At 39.6% G+C, this 26,738-nt stretch overlaps 1 protein-coding gene across 4 annotated transcripts; it reads right to left on the bottom strand.

Moving 5' to 3' along the window:
• Positions 1–15,072: 15,072 nt before the first annotated feature.
• Positions 15,073–18,727, bottom strand: LOC117239918 (translation machinery-associated protein 16 homolog). 4 transcript variants are annotated; one of them, XR_004494570.1, is made up of 5 exons: positions 18,534–18,717; positions 15,694–15,785; positions 15,432–15,576; positions 15,207–15,347; positions 15,073–15,111 (listed from the first exon to the last, which is right to left on the bottom strand). XR_004494570.1 is itself a non-coding variant. In XM_033505755.1 (3 exons), exons 1-3 carry the CDS (start codon positions 18,576–18,578, stop codon positions 15,474–15,476), a joined length of 240 nt encoding a protein of 79 aa, XP_033361646.1. In that variant the 5' UTR covers positions 18,579–18,727; the 3' UTR covers positions 15,451–15,473. The 4 variants fall into 4 exon arrangements, 1 of the variants encoding a protein (XP_033361646.1); XR_004494568.1 differs by having other exon boundaries at positions 15,101–15,140; positions 18,534–18,698; XR_004494569.1 differs by lacking the exon at positions 18,534–18,717 and adding an exon at positions 16,092–16,110 and having other exon boundaries at positions 15,101–15,140.
• Positions 18,728–26,738: the final 8,011 nt, after the last annotated feature.

Genomic DNA, 26,738 nt, shown 5'->3' with positions numbered 1-26,738 from the left:
GTAGGACATTTTAATTAAAGAGACTAATATAGAGATTTATCTACTTAACTGTGATTAAATCATCTCCACTTAACGCTCTACCTCTTCTATTAATTATGCTTCGTTAAATTATGATTACAGAGGATGGGTTTTTTGATAAAATGACATTCTGACAAATATATATAGATCGATATATATAGATATAGATAGACAAATATGTAGATTCTTACAACAGTAGTTATGAATGAACAGTAGTTATTGTATCAATTCCGTTCTTCAGAAGCTTCATTTGTGAAAAGACAATTCGCCAGAATATGGATTCACTGTAGTTATAGCTATAGGATTTCAATCTAGTTGACAGACTTGCTTTACGTAGAGAATATCTGTCTCTTGTTCTACCTTATCGCGATTCTCTCCTATACGCTTTGTCGAGCAAAGTAATATTGGCATATATCTCGGCTCTGGTTACAATCATTCGTTTCCGCCTAAACGGTTAGAATCACATAGCTCGCGCTCTACTCTCGTTTATTCAACATTCGGGCCATATGGTCGCATGCGACGAGTTTTATGTTAATTCCGACCGATTACAATACCTTTCTTTCGTTTACAAGGAACGACGAGACTGGCAGTTGCGTGATTTCCAATGCAAAAGCCGCGATATCTGCGCGATAACCTAACCTCAACCGATTTTGTTGTACTATTCTTATGTGGACTTCGTTTGTACCACTTTCGTAACAAAAATAGAATACGTAGAACACAGCATTCCGTTATGCGATATTGTCGATTCCTAACATCCGAAAAATCAGAGATAATTTTTCCCCTACAGTTGTACATTTGTGTGAAAAATTACGAACGTAAAGTTGTTTGGTGCATGCACAGTCCTCCCCTCCCCTTCATTTGCGTGGACATGCTAGAAAGATTCACTTTTCCACGGTGAAACTGTATGTATTATAATTTCATTTTTACAAAGGTCGAACATCCTACTATGCATAAATTTAATATTAATATAAGCAGGTTTCGTGTTAAGTATTACATCTGACTATAAGCACACGTGTGTACGAACCTTGGTTTTAAATGTCTTATAGTAGACACCGAAAAGATTATTCAGTTGGATATCTGACTCAACATCAATATTTTACTAGGAGATAACATGTTAAGAACACGTTGGTGGATGGCATGGGAGATGATGAATCAAGACATACTTCTGTGAGATACATAAAATAGTAGACAGAACGTATTTTGGCGCTTGGGGACAGCAACAGCTTTTTTTTTTTATTTATTTGTTGGAATTACAATCAATTCTCGCGTCGAGAATTTTCAGTAATTTTTCTGGCGTGGCGCAGTGACATGGCTGTTTATTTACAATAAGTTAATACTTATTATAGATAGGTATAGTTTATAAGTATTATAAGTAAGTGCATATGCTTAATTTGGATAATTAAATGAATCTAACGTTTAGGTCTAGCGGGTAGTGCCTCTTCAGCCTGCGAATCTGGTCCGTCGTATCGAGTAGTCCAGTGATTAGGGAGTTTCGGTGTTTCTTGACTCTTTTGCTATATCTGTCGCTATATTTTGCTATTTCCTCTTTGACTGTAGGTATCTTGAGGTCGCGATGGATGGTTTCGTTGGTAACATACCAAGGTGTGTCTATTAAGGCTCTTAGCGTTTTCGATTGGAATCGTTGTAGTATTTCGATGTTGGAGTTACTTGTTGTTCCCCATCGCTTCCTATATCCCTATATTCCGTACTTGCTTCGCTTGGTACTTTTATAATTTTCGCAGTTACAATAAAAAATTTAATTCTTAACAGATTAAAGATTTAACCTCTTGCTTTATAGTGAACAATAATTTTTTTTTTTTGTATAGGTTATGTGATCCATAGTTTGAGTAAGTAGTACATATATATATATATATATATATATATACATAAATATATATATATATATATATATATATTTACGTGACAAGCTTTCATTTCAATCTATATTTAAGATTAATATTTTATCAGTTTCTGTTCGTAACAACATCGAAGTAGTCAATAAGTCTGAAGAGTATAATTAAGGAAGTTATGAAGCAAGAGGTTAAGAACAAATTCTGAAAGAGGTTATGTACAACTCAGTAGTACTGCTTTACATTACTTTGCGAATTACTTTTCAAGCATAAAAATAGTTTAACAGCCATTTATAGTTACTTCCTTACCATTACATTCATTAAATTCGTTTGATTTTGAAAACAAAATAACCACGCTGACCAGTCTCTTATTTAAAATAGAATTATTTTGTCATATGTCCAACAGTTTACTTTCTCTTCGTAAATATTATTAATAATTTTATCAATTTCGTATACTTCCATTCTTCGTATAAGTGACAATGAATCAGAAGAGTTTCATAGCAATATTGAACAACATACAGTCAACTACAACACCATTAGATACATCCACCATACAGTCAACTACAACACCATTAGATAACAGCAATACAATAGATTATAATTTTCTACGTGTCATTGATTCATCATCATCATTTTCCATTTTTTAGCATATGTAAAAACGTATCTGACGTAATCTTACCTCGCTCTTTGAGTACAAAAATCCATTCAAATGAAACAAAGGGAAAAGAAATAAGAAAACAAACACTCACATACGAATCTTCATTACATAACTGTATGTACTCCTCGAGGTATAATTACTCAGACACGTTACAGCGTACCTTCTTCGTTCCCTGATGGCTGATATTGATCGTTGACGTTTATAGTGAAAGAATTTCGTCAACGGCGCCATCTGGATCCCTGTTGAAAAATTAAAATAGCCGCAACAGCATCATTAAGCTCATCACTCAGAGTAGCTCTTGTCGCTGAGTCGTGGAGGAATTCTTATCATCAACGACATAAACTATACCAGTTCCGGTAACGTTCTTCAGATGGTCCAGGCACTCGAACTCGCAATATCGCTCTCCAACACGGAATTTCTTGCATGTCTGTAGTAAAAAGAAATCGATCAATTGTACAGATCAATCGTCCCTCGACTGCTCGAGAATTCAGATCATCCAGAGAATAGAATAGAGACGTGGAAAAATGTAGTGCGATCATCGCAGTGGGAGGAAATAGGGGGATAGGGACCAAATGAATGAACGAGATGTTAAGGACAACTGACGATAAGTTCTTCTTTTGTCGAGAATTGCATGTTTGTGAATGGTTTGTGGGTGGTTAGGTGGAGAGAATTGAAGAGTTTGGAGGTGACTGGAAGAGTGTTTTGGGCAAGGTAGATTGCAGATTGACAATTAAACTCCACGTTTCGGCTAACCTGCTACGCGTAGGAGTACTGGCACGGGTGAGGATTAAAGTTGGTGAAAATAAATGTTCGCTTAATCCTATTATATTATTAGACAAATATTCTTCACAAAAAATGTTTATTCATATCCTAATTGGAAATTGACAGAATTCTCGTTGAAATTTCAAATACTCGAAGTTACTCGAATCGTTCGCAATATGTTTTCACTCTTATTAATTACAAGATTTTAATTTGATAGATTTGCGATAATTTACAAAATGACAAATGCAAACACGTCGATTAACAAGACTAACAAGAACTGGGGAACTGAGGAACTCTGAACTAAGGAATTATCTCTCTCTCTCTTCTATGTCGCTACGCTTATTTCTATGTCGGAGATGAAAGAACACCGGAGCCTTTGAAACTTTGGATAATCCCGCAACATTGTAACCTAGAGTCTACTATAGCTGTAATTGAACAATTGTAGTTATTCAATCCGATTGTAATTGTTCGAGAGTTGTGATAATGGGCTTGGGCTCGAGGCGACAGTCAATCGCCGAACGTAGCCGCGGTCACGGGATGAACGCTTTGTCTAACAAAGGCATGGAATAATTCTATAGCTCTCTTTAAAAAGGAAATAGTTGTAACACTCGACAGTACACATTCCAACGGTCTCTGTCCCGTAGCTCGCCACACGCAGACCCTATTCTTCGAGTAAGATGATTGCCAGATGTCGATGCGTCCCCGCAGTACATGTTCAGCTAGCTCGAGGGCCCGTTATAAATCTTAAGATTTAGTTAACTAAAGTCCTTCAAACAGACAAACGGTCTTTGTCCCAACTACGGGAAGATAGGGGAGACATATTTTTCAACGAGCGGTGTCTCCCACTAGCAACTTTCCCTCGAGGGCGGCTAGCATCTTTTTGTAACCACCGATATGGAGATTGATCAATTAGCAGCAACGCCATTTTCCCTTACTTTCTGAACGAATGCTTTTCTCGACGAATCCGATGATCTCGTGTCCTTAGACACACCCCATTATAGTTTTCCTCTGTGGCATCATCGGGGCGGGAAAGACATTCTCGCTCGCGACCTCATTGATGAAAGGAGTAACCCTTTACGACCAGTGAATATTACGCGTCCGACTTAGATTTTGTGAGTACGTCCATCTATCATCCCGTCGACCGCGGATTCGTTATTGAACCTAGGATCATTGTCATTAGTTTCTCGAGTACCTAACTACCACGGTTACTTGTCCGGTTCTATAATAATCGTATTTGCATTAGTCAATGTCTTCTCTATTGCATAACGACAACGTGTAACCCAAACGAAGATTCGTTTCACGCCCCTAACCCTAATTCTAATGTAAACCCGACATATATAATGTGTAATAATTAGTAGATATCTTAATGTATACATATTTTTAATTTTTTTATTGTTACTGAAGTTGCAGTTATTGAAGTGTGCTAATCATTAAATGTGTTCAGGGAAAGTTCGGTCACCGAGATCACGCTGTTGAACAGTTTGCGAACAATCATTGGATATATGGAAGGAATTACGGTTTAGGACCTGCATGGCCAAATTTTTATGTCCTCTGTTTGGAACCAACTCTATTCTATTCGCGAACAAAGATTCACGATGGAAGTATCCGTCAGAGAGGTTGTCCTCTGCAACTTTACATTGTGAACAGTCCTTGAAGCTGTTTGCGAAGTAACAGCAAGCAAAAGAGTTCTATTCGAAACCCAATTGGGGAGCAATTTACGAAGTTCAGTGTTTGGCCAGCGGGCACTGATCTTTAGACGAGCGCTTTACTCCAATGGTATCTCGTAAGATCGAGAGTGGACAGCGATCGTGGGCGTGTAGAAATTTACAGGTTACTATCTTTAAAGAGATTTATCAAAGAACAGAAATATCAAATAACAATACTTGTACAAGGAATATAGTAATATTAATAGAATAGCTAAAATGGCAATCATTTTAATCATAATAATATACTATAATGATGGAAGCTAGAACACAAAAGTTTATAATATTATGAAAGGCTTTCGAATATGTAGAATAATTGAAATCCTTAGAATCTGTTTTATCAATCAATCCGTAGATAGACCTTAAATGGCAGACCCAGCAGAACTTAGAACTGAACTCTGCTCCTCTCTAGCTCATTAAATCTTGGGTGATTCTTGAATCAACGTCTGTGTTTAACCTGAAGTAAGTCTTTAAACCGCAGTGTTGCTAATTTGTTGCTAATTTATATATACAGTTACGTGCAAAGGTTTTTGATAACATCGTTTTACGATAGAAATCTTATAATATAATGGAGTTAACTTGCTCTTTGTCGTAAAATATTGTTGATATCTTGTAGCTATGCCTTTCGCAAGGATAATAGCAGCAACGTGGCCGGTTTTTTTTAGAGCATTATTTTGGCCAGGCCAGGTCAGAATTTCTTTGTCTTTGAAGGTAACTAGTGTCTAATAAGACATTTTCTGAGCGCCGACGTTGACATGCGAATGACATCTCATTGTCCGAGCTTCTCTGAGGCACCGCGATCTCTTCCCAAATTCATTGCCGGAATGACGAGACCTCTTGGAATGATCCACACCTCTTGAAGTCGCCCTAAGGTTGGACTCGCCACCGTCGCCTGGAAGAGATTAACCTCATTTTCGAGGATACGCATCGTTTCACGCAGAAGCGCGTATATTCTAACCGGTCGTACTTTATGGGATGGCTGCCTGAGCCTATGAACATAGGTAGCCTTCAGGCCTTTAGAAGGAGTGACATCTGCACCTCCTCTATCTCCCGCATAATCTCAGCGCCAATGTCGGTAGTTATTCGGACAATTATAGCGCTCTTGACATTGGATACCTGTTCAGAGTCGTCCCCAGAAAGGATAATATGACGACTTAAACTTGTTTTATTAGTTATCAAATGTCCATATCGTAAATTATTATGATTAGTTTATTAATGATAAATGGATTAAACAGATGTTAATTAAACAGAAAACAGTGGTTATTAAACATGACCCAATTGCAATAAACGTATAATAATTAAAACAATTAGATAATTAATTAACAATTCGTCAACGCAAATTCAACTCTCTTTTAACAACACCATCTTGATAACGCAATCCGCACTCTCGGACTTCTCAATTCATACTCCTGTTAATTCATTTATCGTCCCCTAGCATCCCCTTGTCTTTTGTCATAGCCCCAGTACGCATATGCTGAGCAACCGCTTGTTTATAATTCACACCTAGGCAACCGCTTGTTTACGATCCGCACAACACCTCTTAGGCCCCTCGTGCATGATACTACATTCGGCCGTACCTGACAATCACATCTGCCCTCGGATGTGCTCATCATCACTAATTTCACCCTCACCTCTGACTTCAACAACGTCCCACCATTTCATGCGATTAGCCGCCGTGGTTGTTGTTCGTGACCCTTCGTGTTCGCCCTCTCGTTGTACCACATAGCAGTCATTCCGCAAGACTTTTACCACGCGGTACGGCCCAAGGAACTGCGACTGCAACTTCGGACCAGGACCTGCGTCCTCTCGATCGCCACTAAATCTCCTGTCTTATACGCTGTTGCCTCTTTACGTCTCTTGTTAAACGTCCGTCTGTTTTTAGCTTGAATTTCCTCGATCCGTTTTTTTGCCTTTACGCGTAGCTAATCTCGCTCCTCCTAGAACATCACGGCCCACTCGTCTTCGACCAGCTGCGCGCATTCTCATCCGCGTTCCAAACAAGAGTTGGAACGGGGTAACATTCGTACTTCTGCTGGTGGTTGCGTTCAAATACCTTTGCGCTATCTCTAGGTGTAACCACTTGTCTGGTGTTGGCGCAGACAAATTCGTCAATAGGGGATTAAGCGTCCGTTTCACTCTTTCTACTTGTGCATTGTAGTCCAGCCGTGCTGTATACCTTTCTCATTCCAATAATCCTCAAAGGCAACGGCTGTGAATATCGTCCCGCGATCCGAGATAATTCTTCTCGAATTTCCGAAACCTACAGATTGCTTCCTCAAATGGCGAATAACTTCCGCAGAACTTGTTGATTTTGTGGAATACAACCAAACGAACTTTGTGAAGGCATCAATCGCCACGAAGATATACCGGTACCTTTTCTTCGTAGATGGCAATGGTCCAAGATGATCGACACGATAAGTGTCAAATGACAACTCCTCCTTGTCAATAGGGTTCAGGAACTCCTCTCGTTTTCCTTATTTTTTCTCCGCAAGGATACAATCGATGCAACTCTGCACTACCTTATCCACCTTCTCGCGCATGCCCACAAACCGATAGTCCCTTTTTAATAACGCTTCCGTTTTAGTGATGCCCAGATGGCCGTGTTCGTGAGCTCGTCGAACCACTCGAGTCTGCATTGACTTTGGCACGCCCAGCAATGGTATCTCCTTTATTTCTTTGTACAAAACTTCGTCCTTTGAAACGTATCCGCCAGCTTCGTGCTGTTCGATGTTGTCCCGGATCTACCGCAGATTATCTTCTTGCAAATGCGGCTTCCTTAGCCGTGCAACAATCCTTTGTTCGTCCTCGTCTAGCAGCATGACCATGAGCAACGGATTTCGACTTAGCGCGTCGATGTGCAGTATGCTCCTCCCTGGCCTAATTGAATTGCTCTAAAAGAATTGCCCACTTCGCAACACGCTCTGGTCCTTCTTCTCCTCCTTTCTTCCCTTTTTCTCCTGACCTCCATCTCCCTTTCTTTAGAAAGCCGGCATTTCATCGCCTTTGTGCAGAAATCATAAAACCTATCCCAAAACCGCTCCTCCGCGGCCATCTTCTCAACGGCCCGGTTCTCCAATTTAAAGTCTTCACCGATCGCGACCTCCAACCCGTTCTCTCCTCCGTCCATCTAGGGCACCAAAAGAGCACATGTTCGGCGTCATCCAGCACCGCACCACAATCCCAACAACTGGTGTGCGACTCTTTGCCGATCCTATGACGGTACCAGTTAAAGATACCGTGTTACGTAAGGATCTGCATCTGTATGGTAGTTGATCTTCCTCTTTCTTTTGCAGAAGATCAGCGGATCTTCTACCAGTCTCGTAGTTCAATTGTGGGGTTGTGGAACGCCCACTCCAATCTCCACCTGTCCTCTGCCTCCGTCTCCAAATCCTTCATTTCTCCTTGCCCAACATGTGCCATTTCTTCAGGGCTCTCGTTGATCCGCCTCTTCACTCCATACTGCTTCCACCGCAACCATGCCTTGATGTAACTCGGCATGCTACCGGTAAGCACACACAGACCCCCATGTGACACCGTACGGTAGGCGGTAGACATACGGATCAACGCCGCCCTTTATGCCCTTCTCATGATCGTCCTATTTGTTTCTCTTCCCAGGGAGGAGGCCCATATCGGTGCGTCATATAGAACCACAGACTCCCAGATACCATAATACAGTCTCCTGACTAAATCGTTGGGCCCGCCGACGTCTGGGAGTAGGCTCCGTATAGCGCCCAAGAACCGTTCCGCTTTATCACAAACTGCTTTGAGGTGGGGGAGAATCCCCTAGCACTATCCAACACTACCCCTAAGTACTTCACAACACGGCTAGTGGAAATCTCGCCCCCATCCCCCACGTCGAAGTTAAAAATCGTCGGTATACTCTTCCTTGTTAAGAGGATAACCTCCGTCTTCTCCCTGGCCAGGTGCACTCCAGTCTCGCAGCACCACCTAGTGGCCAAGGCTATGATCGCCTTTATCTTCTCATTGACGCCGTGGAACCCTCAGAGCTTGAGTAGAACCGCCAGATCGTCGGCGAACGCTACTGCTTCGGTATCCTTCTCCCGGTCCAGCGCTTCCAGCACCTCGTCATACACGAGATTCCACAGTAACGGTCCTAAGACCGATCCCTGCGGAACCCCCGTGTAGACGTTCCTCCCTACGACACCGTCACGACAGTGTATCAGTATTCTCCTCTCAGCCAGATAGTCCGCTAACAACTCCTGTAGCCGTCCCGGTAGCCGTCTCCTTCGATCCTCCTCCATTATCCTCTCCCACCTTAGAGTGTAGAAGGCGTTCTTCACATCAAGGGCGACCAGAACACACGCCAGGCCTTTCCTTCTGCACTCTTCAGCAACTGCGACCGTCCTATCCAGGGCTTCAAGAGTCCCCCTCCTTTATGAAGAAAGCCATACTGGTCCCTATGAAAGGGATCCAGACCAACGCTCCTTTCGATGGGCATTTTCAGCGTGTGCTTCCACACCTTTCTCAACGCCGACAGTATGCTAATCGGCCTATACGCCGATGACGTCGCAGGATCTTTGCCAGGCTTGGGTATTAGTACCACCCTAGCCTATTTCCATACCGCCGGTATTTTTCCATAGGTATTAATTCCGTTGAGCACTGTCAGGAGAACGCTAGGCTTTTGCTCCGCCAATATTCTCACTACAGTGCCAGGAATCCCATCCACTCCAGCCGCCTTCCTGGAATCGCATTTCCCAACGGCCATCCTCATGTCTACTTCCTCGATGCCTAACCCTCCTTCTTCGCCAGGTAGGATCGATGTCTCTTCCTGTGCAGTTCGCTTCTTCCAACTCTCCTCCTTGCTACGCCCGATCGCCCTTTTCAGCCGCCTCCTAGCATCCTTGAATTCGGCCACCAGGACCTCGGCATCATCCTTGCGGGCTGCCACCGCTCGCTGGGCTCTTTTTCTAGCTCTTAGAATTCGCTCCTTAACGTAGCGAGCTCATCGCTCCACCAATAGTTGGCGCTCCTCTTCGCACTCGCCGCGTATCTCCTCTTCAAGTCCACGGCACACGTATGCTCCAGACTCATGTGCAGCCCTTCGCCGCATGCCGTCTCGTCAAATTTAAAACCATTTTCGTCATAGACTCCGTCATATTTGTTTAAAAAACCCTCTACATCCATCTCTTTTGTCAAATATTTAAAGGCGCCACCCTCCACTCGCTTAATATTATCCCTAAACTTATGCTCAATATAAAAATGGTCAGAGGCTGAGTACCAACCTAGGACCCTACTCCCCCTCCAACTCAGCCTTATTCGTCTATTAACACTAAGTATATCCGGGAAACTAGTCCTTTCATTTCTCAGAAAGGAATAGTTTCCCGTCGTCCTAATAGGTATAAGCTCGTTCCTCGTTGTAACGTCCAGCAGACATGTTCCCCTACGGTCCGTCTTAGACCCCCCCCCCCCACCGAGGATTTTGCATTAAAGTCACCGGCAACCATAATCGCCGGTGCTCTTTTTCTCCCCTCCTTTATGATCCCTTCCAGTTCCTTCAAATAATCGTTGAACTGGCCCTTACTCTTATTAGAGGAACAATACCCACTGACGCAAAATACGTCACAAACCCTGAACCCTACAATCCCTACATTTCTTATCAGGGTCTCGCTTGCCGCATGTTTTCCATTAAACAGGGTGACCCATATCGATGCATCCCCACCCTCGTCATTAAACCAAAATGGCAACTGCCTATAGGGCTCGGAGATGACCACAATGTCCACCCTGCTTTCGCATACGCACTGCATCATTAGGTCTTGCGCAAGCCTGCATCTATTTAGATTTATTTGTAGAACCCTAACTGGGCCCCCGTCTATTCCTAACACCTAAACGCTCCATAGGGCACGCCAACGAACCCGTTACATGCCTTGCATTTATGCCACCATGTTTCAGACACATTGCGCATCTCGGCTCTTTATCACAATCTCTCATTATATGCTCAGCGCTGCCGCTCCTCCTACACAACTCCCTGCCATGACATGCAACAGTACACCCTGCCGCCACATGCCCCAACATGTGGCACCTATAACAACGCCGAATATTAGCTAACTGCCTTACAGAAGCTATCGTTAACCCCGTTCTCAGCCTCCTCTCTCTCGTCACTAGGCACTCCACTCGCTGGGCGGACCACCACCGCCTCTTGCGTGCCCCATGGTGCCGCTTTTATAGATTTGACTTCTATATCCGCATTCTCCTCAATTGCCCACTGCGACCTGATCTCGTCCACCAGCTCTTCTTTGCTGGTGAGGGGATCGATGTTCCTTATTTGTAGGGTCGCCCTGTTCACCAGAGCGGCCACCTTCGTACTATCACTCAAGGCGGCTCTCAATTTGGCCGCCTCCTCGCTAACCACCACCGTCCTATCGAATTCAATTAGGCCCGCTCTCGTCCTACGGACCCCCGTGGCTCCCTCCAATGAACTCCTCACCTCCATTATCCTCTTATAAACATGAAGCCATTCGCAACCTTCCCTTCCTCCACCTTAATTAGAATGGCTTCCTTCCTCCTCCTGTTCCTTGGTACGCTCTCTCTTCGGCACCAACCTGCCGTTTATTTCCCGGACGCACCATCGGGGTAGCTTGCTCTAAGGAAGCTTTCCTCTTCCTCTTCCTTTTTTCTACCCTCATCCACCCTTCGGAGTCCTCGCTGAAGTCACCCCTTATCGCTCTGTTCTCCCTCCCACACGCCTCGGCGTATGTGACCTCTCCTCTTCGGGGCCTCTTATACTCCCCAACTCTCATAATTTCAGCCGGCGATACTATCTTTCTTTTTGGGTATCCGCCCTTAGCTATCGTCACTTCTCTCTTCATCTCTGCCCTGTCTGCCCTTTTTTTAACCTCGACAGGCTCTCTCCTTCTCCTTCTTCCTGTTTCCCTGTGATCCCCACACTGCTCCAAGGAAGACAGGATGCTTTTCATCAGGTTGCCATGTCAGCACATGCCCTGTCACGATCAATCCTTTGAAAACTGCGTTTATGAATTTCTGGAAAACAGCTGGTGAATTGCATAATCCGAACGGCACACTAATAAATTCATACTGTAGGAACTGTAAATGCTGTATATTTCCTGCTGCTTTCTCCGACATGAACACGAAAGAATCTATTCTTGGGGTCCAACGTACTGAATACTATCGATCCCTGTGACAAATCTAATTGATCGTCGATCAAGGGTAGCGGGTATCTGTCTTTCACTACCTTTCGATTCAGTCGCCTATAGTCGACGCAAATTCTAGTTGAACCATCTTTTTTTTCAATCAACGCGATCCGGCTTGCATAGTCGGAATGTGACTGGCGTATTATTCCGTCATTCAGCCACATTTTGATCTGACCGTTGACTTCGACCTCATCTTGCGGGGATAACCTTCGCGGTCTTTCATAATCGGGAAGATCATTTTGTAATATTAGATTCATTTCAACCCCTACTTCGAGCGTTTTCTGCGGCTTATAATTTCGAATCAGATTCTCTATCGCCTGCTTGTATTGTATATTCGTGATATGGGACAAATCTACCTCATGCCTCCCCCACTCGCAACTTTAGCACTCAAATACCTGAAGGCTCTTTCTGGGATTCTTCCGGGTATCCTTAATTTACCAATTTTTATTGCCGGGTCTTTAATAAACCAGGTGTCTTTTTCGCTATTACCTGGAACATTTGACTTTTCTCTGCTGATATTTTCATGCCCCGACCTCTCCAGGTATTTCTGAAGCTCGTCTATCTGGCTTTGTGCCGCCCTCGTATTTTCACCAAGCAAGACGATATCGTCTGCGAAGGCCAACACAGAGACTTTGTTCCCTTCATTTATATTAATGCCTCCGATATTCTTTTCGATTACTTCAAGCAGCGGTTCGAGACACAAGTAAAATAGCAGCGGTCATAAAGGATCACCCTGCTTGACTCCTCTGAGAACTTCTACCTCGACCTCTATATTATTATTCGTTTTGATCGTAGTTTTACATCCTTTGTACATTTCATTTATAATTTCAATTATGGGGGTCGGAACGCCTTTTCTCGCCAGACATGGTTTTATAGCTGAATGGGGTATAGTATCGAAGGCCTTAGAGATGTCCAATATTGTGAAAATTCCCCTTCGATTTCTTTTACTATAATTTAAGGCTGCGCTCATTAGGTCAATATTGATTTTACATCCACTTTCGGATGTAAATCCTTTGTGCCTTTGTTGAGAATTGTGGATCTTTGAAGCCGAAATAATGTTATAGGAACATTAAATGTATATTGACAGTTATTACTAAAATAATGATATATTTATTACATGAACGATTCTATATATATTTATCGATTCACACTTGCACGCGTCTCAGAACCTTCTACACCCGACTCTTCATCGACGACTCTTAACCGACTGACTGTTTACATTCCTTTGTTTCGAGACGCTGCGCACACACACATACTTCCACACACTGATATATACATATAAGTATTTCTACTACTTAACTCAGTCCAGCACAGAAAATTACACATATCTCAACAGCCTTATATTTTGATCTATACCCCGTCTTAGCCGCCCATCGAGGATTGATGAGAAAATGCGGCCTAGAATTGGGCCGATCGTAATTGGTCGCCAGTTCTCGACCATATTTCCATCTTTATTAGCCTTCCATGCGGTCGGAAAATAGGAACTATACCATAATATATTTGTCGGAGATGAAAGAACACCGGAGCCTTTGGAATTTTGGATAATCCCGCAACATTGTAACCTAGAGTCTACTATAGCTGTAAGTGAACAATTGTAGTTATTCAATCCGATTGTAATTGTTCGAGAGTTGTGATAATGAGCTTTGGCTCGAGGCGACAGTCAGTCGCCGAACGTAGCCGCGGTCACAGGATGAACGCTTTGTCTAACAAAGGCATGGAATAATTCTATAGCTCTCCTTAAGAAGGAAATAGTTGTAACACTCGACAGTAAACATTCCAACGGTCCCTGTCCCGTAGCTCGCCACACGCAGACCCTGTTCTTCGAGTAAGATGATCGAGTAAGATCGATCGTATATATATATGTAACTATGCACTAAATTTGAAACGTATGCGATGTATTGAAAGTTTTAAAAGTTTCTTTCAAGTTTCAGATATTTAATCTAAATTAGAGATATATTAGTAAAACATGAAATGAAATATATATATTTACATTATAATTTTTAAACATATTCGTATTTTTAAACATCATTAACTAAATTTCTAAATAATTAAGAATATACTGCTTCTTATTAAATAGGTACGAAATGTTTTTATTAGCGAGAAGCTATTAAAAGTGATGGTTGACAAATTGTATCGATATACCACAAGTTGACGAAGTATACCAGTAATAATTTAACAAAGCAAATTCTTCACTGCGATCTTCGAGAGAAATTCCTTGGAATTGGAATTGTTGTAACGAACGCAGCTGCATTTATAACATGCGACATAAGTAAACTCTTTTATATACTAAGCTATTTGATTAATGCTAAGTATGTAAGAAATCTAAAAAGCTTTTAAAATCGTATATTTATCATTGTACTATTGATTTTCCTACCATTTCGAAATGTACAACTTTGAGAGTAATTACTATATCTTCGTTCTTAAATAATGGAGCAGCTAGCGAAAAAAATGAAGGAAAGGCGGAGAAACGATGCAGAATATTCATAACGTGCACGTGATTCATCTGCATGTTTCAGTTTTGTTGTATATTTCACAATCGAACATTTTCTTTTCTCTTCTATCGTACTCTTGTATCTTGTGACGTGACTGTTTCTCGTGGGAGATAAGAGCAAGACGAAATGCGGTTTTTAGCATTTCGCAAACAAAAAAGGACGAAACTGTTCGCTTTTCTTCTGTTTTCTTGTTTTTAAATAGAGATGAAAGATAAAAAGACATATCTACAGAATTTATTCTATTTCCATTACACTATTTTCATCTAAATCAATTGGCTTGCTGAATAAATTCTTCTTGTTTACAGGCATAGCTAATAGAGATTTGGATAGTCTAATATGGCTTATTTTCATTCTTTTTCTTAGCTCTAATACTTTCTTTAAATCTTTCTCGCCAAACCTTATAAATTTAAAATTATTCGCACACTGTAATTCATTATTCCAATTCAATAACATTTCACACTGAGTTGCATTTAAAATATCAGAAATTTCTGAAAAATAAAGGAGGGTTTGTACATCAGGATATATTGAAAATAAATTTGGCTGTAATTCTTTACCTATTCCACGTGTATGATATTCTCCTAGTTCTTTCTACTCTAATTATATGTTCCCTCCTAGCATGCTGTCTACTCCTGTTGCTACCTATAGACCTTTTAATAGTAATTTCTTCCATTTCTTCATCATTTCTTGCTACATACCTTTGGATCAAATATAGAACTATAACTAATCACATCTTTAATGTACAATCTCTGTATCATCATGTGTATACATTTTTGTTTTACCTCCGTTTCTAACAAACTTGCAGTTATCTCTGGAGTATAGGGTCACACGCCTGGAATCATATTGTTTCTGATCCACGATATTTTCTCTCCTATTGAATTCTGTTTTATCAAGCAGGACATTTCTGCCTTCTGTCTATTTGATATTCTGAAACAAAACACATTGTCCATTTCCTTCTTTATTACACAAAAGTATTATATAATCATATAAAATAAATGAAATGTACATAACAAAATCACATAATTTAATAGTAATTGTATTTACTTTTTGGCTTTTTTCGTAATAGCGATAGACTTTCTGCTATTTGGGTGTATCATTTTCTTTGGCTTCAGGAATTCTTTTCTCATTGCAGTGGCCTATAAAAGACAACAAAATAAATTAGTTAAAATATTACCATGGCTATGAATTATTTCGATTATCCTAATCATCAAAACTCCAACTCAAGCTATCCGTGTACTCAATGTATAATCATGCACAGGCGAATCGTCGACAGTATCACACGCTTAGAAGCACTAATAGAGTAGACAAAACATCCTACATGCCACAGCTATCGAAACAATAACCAGATAGCAACGGATAGGCGCCTCTGATATACACCCGACGATAACTTCAGAGGGACTAAAACCTCAGTACAAGAAGTCTCCCAAATCAGCGTTCTATACCTCTTTGTTATAACACCCTGAACCGTCACTCTGTTGGATTCATACAATAAATTTTACCACTATATCTAAAGTTTAATTCTTTAACTTATTTGTGAAACGTTCGAACTGCGACTCGAGGAGATCACCGGTGATTTGTCAATTTCGTGATTTGTTGTGTCTCGTATATGATAACAGCAACGACGGCGACGCCTATCGATAGTAAAAGTAATATCGAAGTATACCTTCCTACCATGACATTTCCGGGCTAACAAACTTCAAAATTGGTTTCTTTTGTTTCAAGATATTTTTAGCTATTTTTTTTTAATCTTATAATGATAACCTATTTTAAAATGTGCAATATTTGATAAATGTACATTAGTAAAATTTCATACGAAGAAAGTTTTGGGAATCCGTATTATATTCAGCGAGCAGAAAACGAAGACTTGACGGAAGTTGACAACAATGGAGATAAAAGTCTTTATCGTAATATTGTTTTTATTGATTTTAACGTCAGATGGAACGGGTTTCGACAGAAAACGATCCACCAAATTTCAAAGAGGTAACGAGCAAACTTCAAGTAAAAACGAGCAGAAGTCAACACCCGATTATTATTATTACTGCGACTCAACAGAGTTTGGAGTAGTATTATACAAAAGATTCCGTATTTGCGTTCTTGTTCGCCGTGCGACATGATAGAAATTGATTTCTCTTCCGCTTGTATCAGATGCGGGATTTTGGTTGATCCTTTTTCACCGGTCTCGATTATCCTATTTCTCTTTATTCGCCTATTTTTTAAACACAAATATAGATTTTTTACGATTATTTATATTGTTCATGACATCATTTGACGAATTCTTCGAGAACTTCGCAAGGGAACCAAGACATAAATGATATTTAAAATGTTTATAGCAGTTCTGAAGTAAAGAGAAGCGATATTAGTTTGAAATGATGGATCATTTCAATGACTTTATTATTTATTGCCTTAATAGCTATCTACATATTATTTTAGTTGCGTTTTTCTTTTGGATCGGAAATGACTATCCTGTGTTTCGTCAATAATTTGTCTTGCTTCTCTTGGTGCATTTCTAAATGTAGTATTGACATAAATGAATTTTTTACTGCAAGAGTTAACATCACTTTTTTTCGACTTCTCTTTTAGGTTACAAGAGTACAAAGCTATATATAGGCCAAAACATGTATGTATCTTTCGATAAAAGATAAATTTTTATTCAAAACCTACGAGACTGCACGCAGATATTTCAAATTGCAGCGAATATTATCACGAATACTTCGCGTTAAACGTGTTATATCTTTTAACATTTTCAGAGACGCGTAAACATCTGCAAGCTATTTATCACTTTATTCGATTGCATATTGTAGCGGCATATGAGTCATAGGACGATGCGAATCGAGAGTAACTCATGTTGTTGTTTTGCCTCGGGGCATTGATACCGTCTCGAGGTACGAAACTTGATAATAAACGAACTCCGGACAGAACAATATCGCCGCTACGCGCAACCGTCAACCGAAGTCGAATTTAAATTCGTTAGAGGGAGATCGTTAGAAGAGTACTGCCGATAGTTTTAAATACATTTGACTACACCAAATATCAACTCGTCTCATCACTATATACACCAACGCGTTTAATCAACCTCCACATAATCGAGAAATGATTTCAAATTTGACCCACGTTTCTATCGACTTCGCTTTCTTCTTTATTTTGGAAGAAATGCACATTCACTATTTATCAGCTAAGCGAACTCGAAACGAATGAAAATTCCCAACCACCACGTAGACCAAAGCCTATCAGCCTTTTCCGAACCTGTAGGTTACAACGAGATTCTTAATTAATTAATTCGTTTCTTACAGGCTACAGAGTCTGAGAATAAAGAATTTTTTGACCGTTTTGTTACGACCTATGTTAAAACCACATCATAGGAATAAGATAATAATACAGATCGTAATCATTATATATCGGTACATACTATCAATTTGATTGTGCAATTAAATAACATAATATCAAAAGTAATCAAATGTTGGGATACTTTTGCGCGATAGTGTATATGTGTAAAATAATATGATTCTATAAATTCATTCACAATAAATCAAAAACAATGTTGTGTTGCTTATTCTAGTAAACAATCCAACCATTTAACTGTAAGATATTTGGAAAGTTCATGTAACAAGCATACAATATGCCACCCGGAAGGTACCAACTACGTTCCTCTATGAAATTAGTACAAATGTTTCAAGACTTATATATTATTAACATTTCACGCAACGTTTTTATAAGGTACGTTAATCCGTAGAAATGACCCGTCGCAGTAAATTTATACATAGATCAGAGTTAGAAAATACAAAAGAACGATATTTTCTCTGAGTATACGAAGTTAAAATGGTGTTGGACGCAAATTAATTGGTTGGAAAGAGGCGCCTTGAAGCGTACTAAAAGAGGTAGCTTACCTCGTTGAAATACCATGGAACGAAACCCTGTTGGGCAATGGGCATTCTGCTGTAGCCTGGAATTCCTTTTGCTCCCGTATTCTTCTTCTGTTTTCCGTGGTTTTTGTTACAACACTCGCGACGTTTTCATTCAAACGAACACACAACGCATAAACGGAGAAAAACAAACGTTGAAGGTTGCGTCGCGTCACGCGAATCACTGACGCTACACTTATACGTTGGAAACAGGAACGAAACCGACGCAGGTGCAACACGGGGCCCGTGAAATGTAAACTATCGAACTACGTATAATAGCACACGAAAGTATTTCTATTGTTTGTATATATATATATATATGTGTATATTGTGTGTGTGTGTGTGTTTGTGTGTGTGTGCGCGCGCGCGCGTGTGTGTATTCATATATATATTATAAATTGGTTATATATATATATATATATATGTATAAGATTTATAAAATGAATGCTCGGTAAAATGTCTGTGATAAATAATACCAATTAAAATGGAAAAATTTTTAATTGCATTGCTTCGACTATACATATACATATACTTAATGTGACTTACTTTGTATGAGAAAAATTCTGTTTGTCAATTCGATATCGAGAGCTGATAATGCTAACATACGATGAAACGATAACAGAAGAATCCGAATATTCAGAACTTTTCACGATATATGTTAAATAATATTATGAAATAAATTAAATAATTACCCCGCATTGCTTCCAGCGTACGTGTTCACGATTCTCGGCGAAACCGAATATGGCAGCAGGAAATCAACCAATCACAACTTCGGAAGAAAGTAAAGCGCGGGAAGAAATCGCGGCATCCAGCTTCCTGCGAATCTATTCTCGATCTCGATGTAAGCAGTAATCTTTCGATAATCGTTTTGCAAAATGGCGTGTCTTAAACGAAGTGTATAGTAAAATTCGTATTTGAGAGACGCATAAATAAACGATATCAGGCTATTTCCCGCGAGAAATTCACGTTCGGTTGCAACATAACATGTCACGTATGTATTTTCGTCGAAAACTGATTTCGAGGGACGTGTATATGTACGTATCAAGTTACTTGGCGAAAGTTCAACGACAGACTGTGACTTTAAAACAGTATGTATGCCTATGTTTGTTGTCCGAGAATTGGAAGAATCTGTCATGTTTTGTTTACGTCGGCTGTAATGGAGTGGTGTTTTTGTCTTGTGGTAACTGAATGTCTCAAACAACAAACTCGAGATTTCAATCGATCTTCGAAAAGAAGTCATACCCATTGGCCTTGGGTGAGTTGTGATTTCATTAACTTTTTAATTCATAATTGATAACATAAGGTTATTGTAAGACCGATGAAAATATGGATAGCAACCAATTGCAATTGAATATCTGGCCTGTCTTGCACTATTGAAATTTTGCAAGTCACTAAAGTTACCAGCATTAATATGTTCCCTTGCACAAGTTTGACGATAAAACAAATGAAATTTTACTAATTGCAAGTTATTTGATTATTCTATTTAACGAAAAATTATAAAATCATAAAATAGAATTCTATATAACCTGTAAATCGTAACTTGTCAATCTACTAGTACATATATTATAAATTGGTAAACTTTTGTGTGTGGGGGAGGGGTGCTAGATGTAACACTGATACGACATTTTGAAAAAATATTTAATTATAATCATGAAAGGCGTTATTGAAATATTGAGTTTTTATTAATGTTCCTTGCAACTTCGAGTTTGCGTACTATATTTAAAATGTACATAAGATATAAAGTATATTGACAAGTAACAGTCACAAAATTGTTTCAAATGAGGATAATCATCCTAATATCAACTTATCAATTGTGATCTGATAAACAAGAATTCAAAATACAGTTAAACTGTGTTCTACATACAATAATCTTTTTCGGAGGAGATTTAAATATATGAACATATTGTGATATTTTGTCCATAATAACATGAATAATATAAAGTTTCGTATTACATATACTCTATTTTTTAATATATTCTGCATATCTCATTTTATGACAACAGACAAGCAAACTATATTCCCATTATAAGCTTCGCTCTAATTTCGCATCGTTTCACCTGAATATATCGTGAAATTTCATCCCGTCAAAATTTTGCGTCAATCTTTTTTATCTTAAAGGATTAAAGACAGTTGCAAAACGCCACGGTGTTTCGGGGTTTGTTTAAATTTCCGCCAAATGAAAAATGGTAGTTACTAACGGCACGTCTGGTTACAATTTTCGTTTACAATTCTTTTGGCGAGTAAATATGACGTACTGGGTCGATACTAAGTAGTCGGTTGTCCCTGAAATTTGAACTGTTGAGAACGAGGTAATAACAGGGCGACTGGTTTGTTGCTGTGTAACGTATACACGTTTCTGAATAGTTTTCTACTTTAAATGAAATTAACTGCTACCCGACGGAGTTTCGACGTAGCGATAAACACGCCACTGAAAAAAGCGACGAATGGGAATGGAAAATACGTAAAGATTTTTTTGACAAAATAAAGAATCATTTTGTCAGATTTCAAGAAGAGTTTGGGTAAATTCAATTTATGCTCTTTGCTACTTGACTTATGTTTATAACACTAAAAGTTATCTTTACAAGCAGCGAAGTGATTTAGTTTCATCCGTAGTTCGGTTGCTTCCAATTTTTTCATTTTCACATTGTGTAAATTTCGACCAATTGCGGGGAGACGTAATCGCGAGGAGAGACGTCAACGGGGGTCGTAAATCCCCGTTACGATTATAACAATCGACACCACGAATTGATCGATCCCCTGATTTCCGTTGAGATAATAGGGGTGATTGAGTTTGTATAACACTGTGATTCACAGAATTATAAATTATATATTTCCAACACTTAGATTACACTGACGTAGAGAAATAAATAGTTAACAACTTGTCGCACGAAGATGCGATAGATATGTACGCTAGAGCAGGGCTCTTATAATGGAAATTAATGTATTAATGGACTTAGCACTATAATATATTTAGGAGAGAAGATGTGTGTTCGACAACACCGAGAACCGACAAAAGATTTGCGTGAAGTATGCGACTCTCGCGCTATGTGTAGACTGCCGCGTTAGGCGTTAGTTTTTAGACTGTCTGTCGCTCTTTTTCTAATACGGAAGAAAAGTTCGGTGTGGGTGTGCCCCTGTGCCTAAAGAACGCGGATTCGTTGTTCCCACTTTCGTTAGGAAAAGTGAGGGCAACGAACCGCGGTGTCGATTGGTCATGACCTGCACTACGGCTCGAAGGGATGAGTAGGGAGTCTCCTACCATCGTGGTGGATAGATGACTGTGTGCGTGAGAAAAACCTAGCTTGTTTTATTACAGGGCTATTCGGATTTTCCTAATGGGTGCATACCCGCTTTCTCCGTGTTTTAAGTGCGACTAATAAACCCAAGGACCTCTCTAAAAACCGACTGTGTTTCGAGAATATTTTTAAGCTTTAGAAATTCTTCAAGACAAACGGATTGAAGACACATGGCGAAACAATACAGGGAAGTGAAAGTTATGGTGGGTCCTTATGTGAGGGTCGAAGTGACGTTACGCAGGTCGGTTGTTGTCCGGTCGCGCGGGCTGGCGTGCAGATGTTTTAGGCGGCGTAACACATTGCGTATTACAATATTGATGTTAAAATATTATTATAGAAAAACATGTTAGCAACTTAATTTTCTATTTGTTCGTTTCTCTGTTTTCCTTATTCTGTTTTTGGATTTGTGGTGGATGATTTAAATAATGACGTGACGAATTGATACTTGATATTGTCGAATATATTTAAAATTATTCTAAATACAGAATTGATCGCACGGGAGACAAAGATTTTGTAACGAATCCTAGCGGCTGCCATTTGTCGTTCACGCGCTGTTGCCGATACCGGATGCGCTAATGTCACGTAAAACAACAAAATAAAAAAAGAAATTTGAGGTGTAAATAAAAAAAAGAAACTTTATTTTTTTCTAACAACAATTCACTTTACAATCCACTTCCAAACTCTAGGAGTGACTTTCCAAGACTGAAAGCTCTTATGATTTGACTTTCGATCGAATCCGATTACTTTCTTTTGTCATCCCTCAACATCCCCACCATGCATTTGCATTTGCTAGGCGTCCGCGACCGTTGCCACGTGCTCTTTCTTCTAGAACCTTCGGCGGAAGGACCGTTGGGATGTTGATGGTTCATTAGACACTTCAGCGATATTGCCGCCGATTGTCGCCGAGTGCCGCCACATCTTTATCTCCATCGTCAGTCCATCGGATTTGAAGTATGCCGGTCGTGACACTAACATTGTGGCGTCAGAGACGATGCGTTTTGACTCGCGAAAGGCGTTTTCGGTTTGCTTCGACCACTCGATTCGCCGCGAACAGCTCGTACGTATCTTTGTTCGCGGATCCGCGTAGTTTGTTGCACGGGTATACGTTTATATTGACACCGGTGTTCACAAGGAAAGAGATCCTTGGTGCCCTGTCCGTCACGAAAATGCGACGGGATACTAAAGCCATCGCCACATGCCGCGTTTACGGACGGCTGGTCTCGTTTCACTGGGTCCAGTTGCAAGGGGCCCGGCACTTCCTTGCGCGGTCTCGAAAGGTCTCGTGGTAATAGCAGAGACCAGACTTCTGCGGTCTATCCTTCGAACTTGATATCAATCTTGCCTTCCGTATGTAGAATAACGATGTGAGGTAGATAGTGGGTGAAGGTGCCCACAAGAAATACTCTTGATGTTCAACAAAAAAGTTAATTAAATTATTAACAATCAACAGTCAACAATTTATGATCAACAATTAACGACTAACGATTAACTGTCAACAACAATTAACGATTAACGATGAACGATCAAAAACAATTAACGATTAACGATGAACAACAATTAAGGATTAACGATTAACGATTAACTATCAAGAGTCAATAATCACGTATCTCTAATTGTGTTTGCTTCGCTATGACGCTTAACCTTTCGCACTCCGCAGCTCGGGGCAGAATGAATCTTTGATTCGAAACCAAATGGATTCTTTTCTTTGTTGCCCTTCGATATCTCCACTACGCACGCGTTTATTAGATGTCCGTAACGGTTGCCGCGTATGCATTCTTCCGAATATTCGGCGAAAGAACTGTAGGGATATCAATGGTACATTAGGCGTGTCGGCCTTACGCTTTGAAGGTATAGCGCTTTGTGTCGCGAAGCCGTTGGAAAGTTCCATGGTCGAGTGCCACCACAGATGCATGACGATTAGATACAAACGCTTCAAGTATTACAATTAATAGCTGATACAACTGCAACAAAACAGATGTCCTTTATGCAAGACTACTGAAATTACACAGCTACAATAAAATAAGGAATACGTCTGTACTATGGGAAACATAAATAAATATACACATAGTAGCTTATACAACATGTATGTGGAGGACGATTAAACGCGTTGTTGATTAATGACCAGACGAGTTGATACTTAGTGTAGTCAAATGTATTTAAAATTATTTGCAGTACAGAATTAGTCGTCGTTCGCTTAGTGTTGCTCGATATGTGTATACAAGGTAATGCTTACGTTCGTTCGATATTAATTCGCTATAAGAATGTTCGATACTAACTGTCTTAACGATCGTGTTCTTTTATTTATACTCGGGGGAGTATCGAAAACTTTAAATTCAACCTCGGTTGACGATTGCACGTAGCGGCAACATTGTTTTGCTCGGAGTTTGTTTATCGTTACGCTTTGCTTGTCACGTAAAAGTAATGGGAAAATAATAATAAAAAAATGTTGGGTTCTTGAACCAGAGTTCGAGATACCTCTATTCTATAATAGGATTACAAGTGTGCGATTAAACTGTTACCGAAAGACTGAAGCCTCGATCAAGAACCAGCCCTTCTAGATGTTCGTTTATCTTATGCCTACGTGCCGAATTCATAATCCTTTATTTTGGGAGTCGGTGTCGTGTGCAAGGCGGTTCAGGTTTCCTGAGTCGGTTGGAGATATTTGTTGACGTTACATTCCCCCAGTGTTAGAGTGCGGCTGGTCCTCCAGACTCTTATTTTCGGTGTAGTGCCTCCTTTTGTATGCCCTTTTGGAATCTTACATGCCTTGCTTCGAGGATGACTGAATTGGTGTCTTCAGGTAATTCTCGTAATGGTTGTATTTCAGGTGTGGAATATGTGTTTAAAGGTGCGCTCTATTGGTCTAGAGATATTGCTTATACCTGTGTCTTTTTTTTTCTTTGGTTTTACAACATAATACGCGAATACATAATTTGGAAGGTAGGCATTTGCTTATAATATCGAATAATCCTATTTTGTTAAATATACATATGTTCCTAGTAATGCTAGATCAATATAACTAATAATTTATAAGACACTTAGTTCCTATTTCTTAAGACTTCTAATTCTATGTTCATAATTAAGAGAGTTTACTTCGTTGGAAATTTGATTGAGGTGCATTCTATACGATTATACATTATTAATGATTTTTGGAGCGTTTTCAATTTTTGTTAGGATTTCTTCTAGACTGTCAGTTAAGGGTAAAGCTATAGTTTTGAAATTTGTTTTGTAAGTTATATTGGTTTTTAAGTTATTGTTTTCATCAAAAAATTTATCTATATTTTTATTCATTAATTCTAAATTATCGTTATCCAGAGTTACAAATAGACTTCTAGAAATGGATCCAACAAAATTCAATGACCCTCTTCGGTAACAAGTGTGTGTCATAAATTTAATATGCATGATTACATTGTCTAAATTTCTTTTGCGAGCGCGTGTAATCATTTCATTGGAATACGGGCATTCACTTTTAAAATGTTCTGTTAACATTAGTCTAAATCTTTTAATTTCGCTGAGTTTTGCATATATATCCTTAATGTCTAAACCTATAATTACGTTTACGGATTCGCTATATAAGTATGCATGAGCTAATTTTTCTTGATATATAGAACTACCATTAAGGGGTATAACGTTTAGCTTAGCTAACTATGAAGAAGGTGAAGATCGTCCTGGAAAGTAAGGTTTAATACGGTTACCATGTATTTTCCTAATCGAGTGATTTACTATTATTTCATAATAAGGGGCTTTTCACTTTTTCAATGGTGTATGGCCCTGGCCATTCAGTATCTATCTTGTGTTCTTTATGATCGTTATGAATTAATACTAAATGTCCTTCTTTAAAAATAGATTGAGGTTTGGCAATTTTAGAGAAGTTTCTAATAAATTTTCTATAGTATCCAGCTAGCCCAAGGAATGATTTTACATCTGTAGGATTTTTTGGTAGTTTGAAATTCTTTACTGCTTCTATCTTTTTAGGGTTAGGTTTTACTCCATCTGCTGTCACTACATGTCCTAGATATTCTAATTCGGGCTTTAAGAATTCACATTTATCTGGTTGTATTCTTAGACCTACTTTCCCGAGTCTTTGGAATATAATGACTAAGTTTTTAGTATGTTCTTCTATCGATTGCCCGAATATAATGATATCATCGAGATAAACGAAACAATGATTGTTAATCAAACCTCTTAACGTGGTATCCATCATTCTTTGAAAGGTAGCAGGTGCGTTCTTGAGCCCGAATGGCATTCTATTATAGTGGAAGTGTTCTTGTGGTGTGCTAAATGTAGTGTATTTCTTTGAATTCTCGTCCATGGGTATTTGATGGAACCCTGAGGATAAGTCTAAAGAGGAGAAATATTTCTTATTTCCTAGCTGTGATAGTATATCGTCAATGTCAGGTAGTGGATACGCGTCTTGGTCTGTTAGTTCGTTTAACTTCCTAAAGTCAATCACTACTCGCCACTTTTGTTTCCCTGATGCGTCGATTTTCTTTGGAACGACCCAGACAGGAGAGTTATAGGGAGAGTCGGAGGGTTCTATAATCTCTTTGTTTAACATTTCAGTCATCTGTTTATTTATTTCGGTTTTATGATGTTCGGGAGGACGGTAGGATTTTACGTTGATGATCTTGTTAGGTAGATGATACATTTACACTGTACACGTGAATGTGTGTGTAAGCGTCAGAGGGCGTCCAGGTCTCAGTAGAGACAAAAGACGATTGGAGGCTGTTAGGAGAATCTAGAGGAGGTGGTTGACAACAAGCGTGCGTGCAAGAAGGTTATCGAAGTCTTCAGAGTGTAATATATATATGTATAGCTGTTGTGTGCGAAATAAAGTAAACTATTTGTATTTTCGAATCCTCTCTATACCTTAACATGGTAGCAGAGCGTGGTT

This window comes from Bombus vosnesenskii, unplaced genomic scaffold, assembly GCF_011952255.1.
Source record: "Bombus vosnesenskii isolate JDL3184/JDL3185 unplaced genomic scaffold, Bvos_JDL3184-5_v1.1 scf7180000014483, whole genome shotgun sequence".
Taxonomy (NCBI): Eukaryota; Metazoa; Arthropoda; class Insecta; order Hymenoptera; family Apidae; genus Bombus; species Bombus vosnesenskii.
This window is presented reverse-complemented; position numbering and strand designations above follow the sequence as displayed.

Coding starts and splice junctions, on each gene's coding strand:
- LOC117239918 (XM_033505755.1), bottom strand. CDS start 18,578: ATGCCCATTGCCCAACAGGGTTTCGTTCCATGGTATTTCAACGAG. Junction 15,786..18,533: donor TTCCATGGTATTTCAACGAG/GTAAGCTACCTC, acceptor TGTCTTTTATAG/GCCACTGCAATGAGAAAAGA. Junction 15,577..15,693: donor ATTACGAAAAAAGCCAAAAA/GTAAATACAATT, acceptor GTTTTGTTTCAG/AATATCAAATAGACAGAAGG.